A 10,966-nucleotide genomic window follows, 5' to 3' on the forward strand; every position below is an offset into this window, starting at 1 on the left:
ATATTTCTGCTCATTTAGGTGCATACATGTATAGGATTAAAGTGGAATGAGCAAAACCGTGTTTATTCCATGAATGTAGGAGAGAAAGTATATTCTATGCGTGAGCAGGGAGGGCAGGGGTTCAGACCCCCTGGACACACACACACCCTCCCCCTCCCCCGCGCCTGCATTGTACGATGTCATTCATTTAAAGAACAAAATTGAAGAAAAGATATTCTGAACTACAATGTATGAGTAGACAAGCTATTAAAATCATATTGTTGGAGAATACCTGTACCGGCCAAGTAGTAATCATTGAAACCACTTTGAAAATCACCATTGAAAAATCAGATATTAGATGTATTTGCAACTGTTGATAAGGCAGTTGGAATTTGATGTAAAACACAATGGGTAGAAACATCAAGGATACAAAATGACCCAAATACCGAGTTAACTACCCTTCCACTCTTCCACACAGAGTAGGCCTAGAAATAGGCTATAAAATAGCTACACTAGTACTGTATCTCAACTGTTCAACAAAACATAGGCCAAGTAGGTTAAATAGTGAAGGTTGAAAATCAGGTTAGGCAGTGGTAAGGAGTGTTCCAAAAAAGTAAGCATATATCTTGCCTGATGCATGAGATAGGCATATATCTAGATATTAGTTAGTATTGTTATTTAAACTTTTGTTTAGCAGAATTTTTCACAAAGATTTATAAATATCAAATTATGCATACACATTAAAATATTAACTTTGAACAAGATGAAATGAAACAAGGTTTAACGTCCTACTTTTCTGCACACCACACTAATGCAGACAGATAGGCTATATGCACCCTGCAGTGTGCTATGAGGGAAATTTTGTCCGAACAGCAGGGTTTCTGCTTATTCTTCATCGAATTACAATTTTTGATCATTACATTGGCACCAACCAGTATTGCATTTATTATTCATCATTTTAGGCCTTTTTAAGAAAATCATTATATCTCCTGGCGTTTATTGTATCAGATTAAAAAGAGGCCCATCAAAAGTGAAGATTATAGGTGGCACTGGCTTGTTTAGACAATAGCATTTTTATTGTCTACAGTGGATACACTTAGCTCAACCTTCAGCTGGTTATAAAGGCTACATAGTCTAAATTTAATTTAGTAAATTATCTAGTTTAGTCTTGATAATGCAAATGAAGTAGATTGATCGAATAACAATGAAACCATTTTGGATTTATATCCCTTACAGCAATCTGATTAAAACACAGATCCTATTTCGTTTCGTTTTTATAGTTCAAAATTTCGTTTTACTTGTCTTTACTACACTAGGATCTGGAAGAATCGTTATCATTGACGCGTTCTCTGATGAAACGGTCTGTTACGGCGAGCTTTAGGCGTGTTTTGCATGGAACTGTGGGTAACCCACCACTAACATCAATGCTGATTGATTAATCAAATGTCTGACGTCATAGGGTCAAAAGCCGCCCGTACAACACCTGACACGACCTTTCAGTACAACTGGTCAGATCTTCATGTAGTGTAGGCCATCGAAAGTATAAAAAAAGAAACAAAATATAGATCTGTATTTTAATCAGATTGTCCTTATAGATTTAACTTTCACAAAATCGTAGTTTGCAAATTCCCAAATGATAATCAGAGAGAGAAATGGAGTTGAAAGTCATCTCGAAAAAAAAAAAATATAGGTAATTTTGGGACTAAATTAGTTAGGCCTACAATTTTATTTCGATAATCGAATTACACGGAGGGGTCTTTAGCGGTGGGAAAAAACTTGTGACCAAAAACCATTTAATTTTACTCAATCACAGACCTCAGAAGCTTAATTATTTTAATAAATGAATCAACTTTGAGTTGTCCCCCCCCCCCCCCAAAAAAAAAATATCACAGGCTTTGAGTTTGGACGATTAAAGGGTTAATTTAACTTTTAAATGGATTTATCTCCCTTTGACAGAGAGACAGAGAATGGTTTTAAAAGCTTTTTGTAAGAAAACAGCGACTACCACGAAGGGACATTACTCTGAGAGATCAATGGCGTTCAGAGGAAGAAATTTACGCCTCTCGATTTATTTAAATTGATTTATTAGCGTATTTATTGGTAAGATTGTGCTTTTTTTCGGGTAATCATATTCGTGAACATTTGTGTATGTTTCCTAAATGAGTTGAAAAGAAGGTAAGAGGAGCACTAACATTGTTGAAAGACCGTCAAGATGCAAGTAAAGCAGACGACGAGTTTTTCTCCAGCTAATCGAAGGACGTAGCCTACAGTGTACGATAGAGTAATGAGAATTCTGTCGCATACGTGCCCGTGTCACTGTCACTGTCACTGTCACTAAATTTATGATTATATCATTTGACAGTTTGGATTTGTTTTCTCAATACAATTACGTCGGGGTTGTTGAATAATGTCTGCCATTGAGTCAACTGTTGTGGTTTCGATTCCCCAGTTGTACGTGACAAGGCTCACAAGGAGAAGGTTCGACTGGGATCCAACCACGTGGGTTTCTCTGGGCCCTCCGGTTTCCTCCCACTGCTAACGACCCCTCTCTCTTTCTCTTTTTCGATAAATAATGTCTGCCATTGAGTCAACTGATGTGGTTTGATTCCCCAGTTGTACGTGACAAGGAGTAGGGTCGACTGTCCAACCTTGTGGGTTTCTCTGGGCCCTCCGGTTTCCTTCCACTGCTAACCAGTAACGACCCTTCTCTCTTTCTCTGTTTCAATACATGGGACTCCTTTTAACAGCCAAGAATTGTTTTATCAGCAGTCCCCAATCCATCTTTGAGATGGTGCTGTAATTCTTGTTACATTTAGCCCAACTTGATAGTCATACATTTTTCTGTATTTTTAGCATTTCCTGCATATCATTTTCAGAAATTGAACTTCTAAGCTGTCAGAATGACGTCAATATTAGATCAGTATGAAGCTGATTCAGCTCGGACTACAGGAACAACATTTTCAGCACAGATGTCTTATCAAGAACCAGTGAGTTTTTCTTTTTTTTTAGTTAAACTCTCAAAACATTGCTTTTGTAGACACCAACTTAGGAATTATTGTCACTGCTGTCCATAATTGAAAACAAGCAAGCAACCTTCTTCTCAAATATTATTCAAGGGATTATTGACCATTATTGAAATAAAATAATCATAGGAATGTATTATGTTTATTATATAAAGATTTACCTGAATTAAACATAGGAATGCATTATGTTTCGATATATCATAAAGATTTACATAAATTAAACATAGGAATGTATTATGTTTCGATATATCATAAAGATTTACATAAACTAAACATAGAAATGTATACGTTTCGTTATATCAGAAAGATTTACCGGAATTGTAAACGTATAGAGGGATTATGTATGATCGCTCTTTTGAGAAATATTCTAAACTTTGAGACAAACCTGTACCAAGAAAACCAGAATTAGAGACAAACAGTATTGGAGTTGAATACACACTTGTTGACACCTACAACATTGATTTGGAAGTAGAAATATAATTAACCAAGGTGGGGTGGGGAGAAAAAAAATGATTTTTTATTTCATTTATCATTTTTTTTATTTTAGATTGGTGCTGGTTTTATTGATGCAAGATTAACTGAAGAGCAACCAATATTTACCAAGAAAAAAGTTAATTTCAAGTAAGTTATATGTACAAACAGAAAGAGGTATTTTCTCTTATATTGGAAAGAATAGAGACAGGTGCTTGTCACAAAGCTTTATAATCCACAAGAGCAGCATAGTTTACACTTTAGCCATAAAAATGTATAAAACCTGTGCCAATGAATCCCAATCGGCAAGTTAAAACAATTATTACACCACTTAGAACTCTGTCACACAAGCATAACAATTTAAAACATTAACATGCAGATAACATACAGCAGTTAATACTGTAGGTATTAAATGCTTAAAATGTTTGGTATCCCACTCATAGAGTAGACATAATTTGTGCAGCCCTGCAAAGTATTTCTCAATACTTACCAGGCCCCATGACTTAATGACAGATCTTATGATCGATCTAAAGTGCATGTGTTAAACCATTCGCCTCCTTCCCCCCCCCCCCCAATAGTTGAAATTAAAGTGTCAGTAGACATTAAAACTTGATACCATTCCATGTGTTTTTTGTGTTTTAGACCACCCGATCAGTTAACACATCTTGTTGTTAGTAACAACTTTCTGGTGATGGCCATGAGTAGTAATATTCTATTACGATTAGATCTAGAACATCCAGATCAGCCAGATGGTAGGTACCTCTTTATTTAAATAATGTTGGCTCAGAAAATTCCTCAAGATTTTCCAGTCAGGATTCCCCTTTTCAGAGGCACAAGGAACACTGTCTAGTTATTTGGATGGGATAAAAAACTGGCACGTACATAAAAGCTGTTGGAATTTGATAAAGAGTAGACAGAAATACTGCTGTCAAGGCAAATTTCCCACATTTGCACTGGTCACTGTATATGGCATATGTCTGTCTTCATTAGCCCATTTGGTAGTTAGTTTCCATTACATGTGATTAATCAAATCCTGGATCTTACTCACTTTGAGAAATTGCTAGTGACACTGGACTTTAATAGGAATACAAATGACGAAATGCAACTGCTCTATATCGACAAGCAACTATTGGGACATTGACAACTCCGAACATCATCTTCTGTCTCCATGGTAGATTACATCATTAAAAATATGTCAATATCCCTTTAATTAATGTGCATAGTGTCATATCTGTTTCGATCATGTTTTAAGTTTTTTTTAAATTTCTTGATTGGCCTTTTTTAGAGGTGGAGTTACCAAGAGCATTAGATGATAAAGTTTACAAGATCTTCCTTGACCCAACGGGACGTCACATGATCATCAGCATGAACTCAATGGAGAGTTATTATTTATCTCGCAACTCCAAAAAACCCAAAGCAATCACAAAATTAAAGGTATGTCTTTGTCTTTAATACTTTACCGATCTTCGTTTTTTTGAGAAATGTAAACTTATTTGGTAGACATTGAGCAAACTTGGTTCAATCGGTGCAGAGATTGAACTTGCTGTAATTCCACTCATATTTCATACAGTTCACAATTTTTATCCGATTTTGATGCAACTTGAAATATAGGTTCATCTCCCAAACATCTTTATTTCTTTTCGATATTGGACCGTAATTTCATGAATTATGGCCCCTGATTGTACGAAAAATCATGTTTTTAGTTTGTGGATTCTCAAAGATCTTGGTTCCCATCTATATTCGCAATCGGACCGTAACTTCATGGATTATGGCCCCTGATTGTACGACAAAATCACGTTTTTAGCTTCTCATTTTTTATCCGATTTTAAAAACCGTTCAAATATATAACTATTACACCATAATGATGGTTGACAAAATGGCCACTTCTTGTACACAAATATTGTGAAAGTATGTAATACCAAGGCTGTGGACCCTCTAGAACTCACAATTGGTATCCGATTTTGATGAAATTTGAAATAATATCTTTATATCCCAAAGATCTGGGTTCCTTTCTATACTTGCGCATATCGGACTGTAACTTCCTGAATTGTGGCCCCTGAGTGTTCCGAAAAATGTGGGCATATCTTACTTGGTAACCACTTGTTTGGTATTTGAAATGACCCCTTTTCCCTGTTTAATTTAAAATACAAAAACTATAGAAAATATTAATCTTTTGTCCCAGATATCTTATGTCGATTTAATTTTCTACCAAGCATTATTTCATTAATCAGTTGATTTACCCATTCTTTTATTCAGGGTCACCATATTGATTCTGTAGGTTGGAACTGGCAGAATGCTAACAATAATACAACTAGTGCTATATTGATAGGTACAAGTAAAGGTGAGTAGAAAAATTATGGAGTCATGATCGTGGCTGAAAATGTCTAGCTAAAAAATGGACCTATTTAACATGAGTAGACTTATAATTCATTTGTTTGCAATGATACAATATGATATTATTTCTTAAAAAGATAGAAATATTTTACACGAAAGAGCCATATTCAGTTATGTAGATAAAATTTCTTTATGTATGACATAAAAACCTCCCTCCTGTATCAGATTTTTTGGAAGGATTGGTTGAAAACCAGAATATTTTGTTTCTATGGCCTAAATAAATACCTTTTATGGCAAAAGTTATATGACTTTGGGTAAATAGTAACTATTTATATTTGCACCACTTAGTGAAACATGCCCCTGGTTTCAGCTTTGTTTAGACAAATTGACCAAATAATATATTTTTAGTATCAATAAATTACTATATATTATATTAATCTGTGTTTATTTAACAGGTATTATATATGAAACAGAATTAACGGCCAATGAAGACAGTAAATTCTTCCAGGGATCTTTAGATCAGTATTTAAAACAGGTAAGTTACTTGTAGATTTTATCAATGTATTAAACTATACTGCTAGGTATTTCAGATTACACTTCAGAAGCAAAATGTAGAAGATTACACTTCAGACACAAAATGTACGAGTTTTACCCTTTAATCAATTGTGTAAAATAGGTCGCCTGTCACTGACATTGCCAGGCACATATAAGTGCTTAGTCGTATGTCATTCTGTCACGCAATCCCATACAACAGACATAGTCAGGCAATGATTTGTCTTTTTATTGATATTAATTCATGTAATGTCAGACACTAAGTTTAGTAGTGTCTTGACATGTGTCATTAATCACATATTTTTGTATTGTCTGTGTTTGTATGGATGTCCAGTACAGAATTTTGTCAGGAATAACTAAAATGGTTATTCCCAGTCAGACTTTTATAGTACAAACATATGTTCCAATTACTATCCTGCAATAGTAAAAATAGCCCTTTATATAAAAATATATATAGTGCTGTCCAATTTCGATATAGACTCAAACCATACACATACTGTGGCTCAGTGCCATCTTTTGACAGACCTGCTTTCAATCCAACAGTATCAAAGTCGGAAGAATACCAACCATTGATATTTTGATTTTTTTTGTCTTAATTTAAATGTTAAATAATCAATTGCAGTTCATTTTAGCATGAACTTAGTTGTGGAAAATTGGATATTTTCGCAAAAATGCATACATCATTAAGCTTTTAAATTGAGAAATTCAAAATCACTAAGGACAACTGTTGCTGTAGTATTATGCAATCCATAGCTAAAACTATAAAGCACAGTGAAATACATTTCCATAAAGAAGCTGTATCGGGTGTTCCTGAAGAGTTAGCCTACTTGAATTCTTAAAACTGCCATATTGAATTTAGTTTCAAAATGCTATATACATTGTAGTATAAGGTCAAAAGTTTTGAGATTTGATAAAATAGAAATATTTTAATTAGTTAAAGCTAGCATGTAAGCCACACGAGGTAAGTATCTTCTGATTGGCTTATTGTTGTCATGTGACGGTACATGTAGCAGTGTATGCATTGCCAGCCATTCATGGCATGATCTATTTTGTTTGTTCCAATTGGATGAATTTATATTTACACCTAGGACTGTAGAAGCAAAGCACACATACATAAGACAAAAAGATTTTTAATTGTTTTTCTTTTAAATGCTGTTTAAATAACTTTCTTTATGTGAATCATGGGGATTTTAATGGCTGACTGTTGTCTTAATTTTGTTTTTTTTGTAACTTTCATTCATTTTATGCTATGTATACAACTTGAACCCTTTTACACGATAACATGAACATTCACTGGAAAATCTATTGGAGCCATGGTGGCTCAGTGAGTAAGATGTTGGCTCGCTAACCAGGAGGTCTTGGGTTCTCTCCTGGTGTTGGTCAAGAAAGTTTCTTCAGGATTTTCCAGCACTGTTTCCCCTTGTCAGTGGTGGTGCAGGATGGAGGGCCTGGCAAGGACAGTGTCTAGTCATTTGGATAGGATGGAAAACTGCGGTCCCGTGTACACATTGGCATGCATGTACCAGAACCCTCAACAGTTGGAATTTGAAATAAGAGTAGACCGTAACACTGAAATTCGCTCAAGGTCTTTCTTTAGGCCTGAAATGTTATCTAAATATTAATTAGAAATTTATTAACCTGTCCAGACCATAATCAACTCTAGATGGCATCGCTGGCCTGCGATCTTTAGGGGATTATGAGCCGATTTACTGCATAACTTTTCTTCAAGATTTAACGATTAATGAATAATCGAGACCATGCTGTTAGTCGTACTGACTTTAGTAATGATGATCAAGGCTAGCCGGAAATTTCAACCGCTTAGTTCTCGATTCATTGTGGATCAATTTGAATGAAATTTTCAGCAAATTGCCTTGACATTATCTAGTTTTTAACTATTATAGTGAAAACTGACAACTCGTTATCGAATCTCCCATAATGTATCTTTAATTCACTGTTGGCTTATTATATGCAATTTGTGTCTATGATTTTATTTTTCCTGGTCATTATCAAATTTTCAGATGAAAATATATATTGTGTTGAATAGATTACCTAATTATTGTCAAAAGGAACATATCTTTTATGCCTAGTTTTAAAAATATTGTTTGCCAGGTATTTCAAGCATGGTTATGTATGCAATTTGCTCTGTGGACAAAAACTGACATTTTATTTATCACATTGTATCAAAATGATAGCCTGGGTTTTTTTTACAACATAAAATTATCATTTTTGCTTTTGTCATTGGTCATCTTGGAGGCTATTCATTCTGAATGGTTTTCGCAAAATCAGTGTGACTGTTTGTCATTGGTAATTTTTAAGACTATTCTCTCCCCAATTATAGTTAATTCTTTGATTGATAATCTTTAAAGACCTGCTGAATGATATTTTGTTAGGAGACATATTTTTTTTTAGTGAAATATAGATCCTGAAATTAGTGGTGTAATAATTCAGAATTTTAATATCTAACATTAACAATATTTATGTACTTTAATTAATGTAATAAAGATTCTGTCATCTCTGATCATCATAAAATTTGAGAGATTTGTAATAATATGAAAATTGAATCTTTACACTGAGTATCAGTATGTCAACATTCAAATACCTCTTCAGCGATAAAAACTGGATATAGTCAAAACAGGCCAATACTGCCTATAATCCTTCCTAAATTTTAACCAATGAATATCTTCTGGCTTGATATGCATGGTTGTTATTACATTTCCACAAGTAAACGACTTAGATATCACACAGTCACTAGTCAGCTTTCATAAAAAGTTACCTTGTAGCCAGTAGGCTACAAAATATGAACACGAACGCTTGTTTAGATTACACAATGATCGCACAAAGTTAGAAACAATTATTTATACCTGTGTTTCTACCAATCAGTCAATGAATTTCTTCACCCGCATGAATATCAGGGAGCCACAGTGTATCAGAGAGTAAGATGTGGGCTTGCTAGCCTGGAGGTCCTAGGTTCGATCCTGGTATTTGCTAACAAAGTTCATCAGGATTGTCCTGTGTCTTTCTCCCTGGTCAGTGGTGTAGGACAGAGGGCCTGGCAAGTGACAATGTATAGTCGTTCGAATGGGATGAAAAACCCAGCTCCTGTGTTTGGCGTGCATGTAAAAACACCTTGACGCTTGGAATTCCAAAGAACAGTAGGCTGTAGTGCCGAAAACCGGGCAGAATTTCCCTCATAACACACTGTATGCCTGTCTTCATTAGCCCAGTCAATGCAGAAAAGTGGGCCACTAAAGGATTATACCCATATGAATATGTATATTATTTTTACAAGCTCCATTTATCGAACTAGAGAACAAGGTTATTTTATTCCATCTTAATTTCCATTTTATGTAAACAATGGTTGTAAGCTAATGATTACCTAAAGATATTTTGCATAAGCTACAGTTATAGGAATGTAAAAGGTATTACACAAAATTTTAAAATGTTATGGCCTTGTTTTAGTATACATTAGTATATCATTGTGACACCATGTAGGTTCGTGCACTTTTTAAAACCCCAGGTTCTAATTCTCATATTTATTTATAGATTTTATATATTTTATTGTAGTTATATAATCTAGGAAGAGATGGATCAGTATCTATTACTAGTTTACAGTTTGATAGAATACCTGGTAATACCATGACAGAATATAGATATTATATACTAGCCACTACACCAGGGTAAGGTTAATCTTCATTACAATTAGTATTATAGGCTCCTGATTCAGCATTTCAATAATAGGGGGATTGGATAGCCGAATGGTTAGCATGTGTGCGCTGTATCATAAGCTCTGTCATTGAGTCAACTGGCGTGGTTTCGATTCCCCGGTTGTACGTGACAAGGAGTAGGGTCGCCTGTCCAACCTCGTGGGTTTTCTCCGGGTCCTCCCGGTTTTCTCCCACTGCTAATGACCCCCTATGTGCAAGCAAATTATTGAAATAAAATTAAACCATGTGTTAGTCCCGAAATGACTTAGTTTGTGTTGAGTGGACTTTAAACCCCATTTCTCTCTCTCTCATTTCAATAATACAGGCAGTGCACTGGTTCATCAGTCTGATATGGTATCTTATTTATAATTTTGGGGTTGTTGATTTTTTTTTTTTTAGCGCATCGGGTTTACATCATCACTTCTGTCCATCCCATCTGGCTGCTAAAAAATGAAAATGTTTTTTAATCAGGTTGTCCCCCTGAACAACCAAAATATTGTATTCTCTAAATATTAATCCCCAAATATTTCCTTTCCTTTTTGCAAGACAAGTAATTTTATTCTGACTCTTATGAGAATTTGTGGGGGGTAGAATGGCTGAATGGTTAGCATGTGCGCGATTTATCATAAGGTCTGTCATTGAGTCAACTGGCATGGTTTTGATTCCCTGGTTGTACCTTGTGAGTTTACTCCAGGTCCTCCGGTTTCCTCCCACTACTAAAGACCCCTACGCGCAAGCAAAATTACTGAAATAATGTTAGTTTGTGTCGAGTGGACGTTAAACCCCATTTTCTCTCTCTCTTTCTCTCTATGTCTCTTTCTCTCTTATGAGAATTTGTGATACACTAGGGCTAATTTGTGATACACTAGGGCTAATTTGTGATACACTAGGGCTAATTTGTGA

The 10,966-nt window shown here is 35.0% G+C and overlaps 1 protein-coding gene across 1 annotated transcript; it reads left to right on the top strand.

Moving 5' to 3' along the window:
• The first annotated feature begins 2,010 nt into the window (after positions 1–2,010).
• Positions 2,011–7,335, top strand: LOC126824411 (vacuolar protein sorting-associated protein 18 homolog). Its single transcript, XM_056101758.1, has 8 exons — positions 2,011–2,079; positions 2,833–2,966; positions 3,550–3,623; positions 4,116–4,225; positions 4,759–4,907; positions 5,730–5,814; positions 6,263–6,342; positions 7,294–7,335. Exons 2-8 carry the CDS (start codon positions 2,880–2,882, stop codon positions 7,333–7,335), a joined length of 627 nt encoding a protein of 208 aa, XP_055957733.1. The 5' UTR covers positions 2,011–2,079; positions 2,833–2,879.
• Positions 7,336–10,966: the final 3,631 nt, after the last annotated feature.

This window comes from Patella vulgata, chromosome 6 (genome assembly GCF_932274485.2).
Source record: "Patella vulgata chromosome 6, xgPatVulg1.2, whole genome shotgun sequence".
NCBI classification, from domain to species: Eukaryota; Metazoa; Mollusca; class Gastropoda; family Patellidae; genus Patella; species Patella vulgata.

What these genes read in the sequence shown, in the direction of transcription:
- LOC126824411 (XM_056101758.1), top strand. Translation starts at nt 2,880, where the DNA reads ATGACGTCAATATTAGATCAGTATGAAGCTGATTCAGCTCGGACTACA. An exon ending in ATTGATAGGTACAAGTAAAG is followed by an intron (nt 5,815 to 6,262) that starts GTGAGTAGAAAA and finishes TTTATTTAACAG; the next exon opens with GTATTATATATGAAACAGAA. An exon ending in TAGATCAGTATTTAAAACAG is followed by an intron (nt 6,343 to 7,293) that starts GTAAGTTACTTG and finishes TATTTTAATTAG; the next exon opens with TTAAAGCTAGCATGTAAGCC.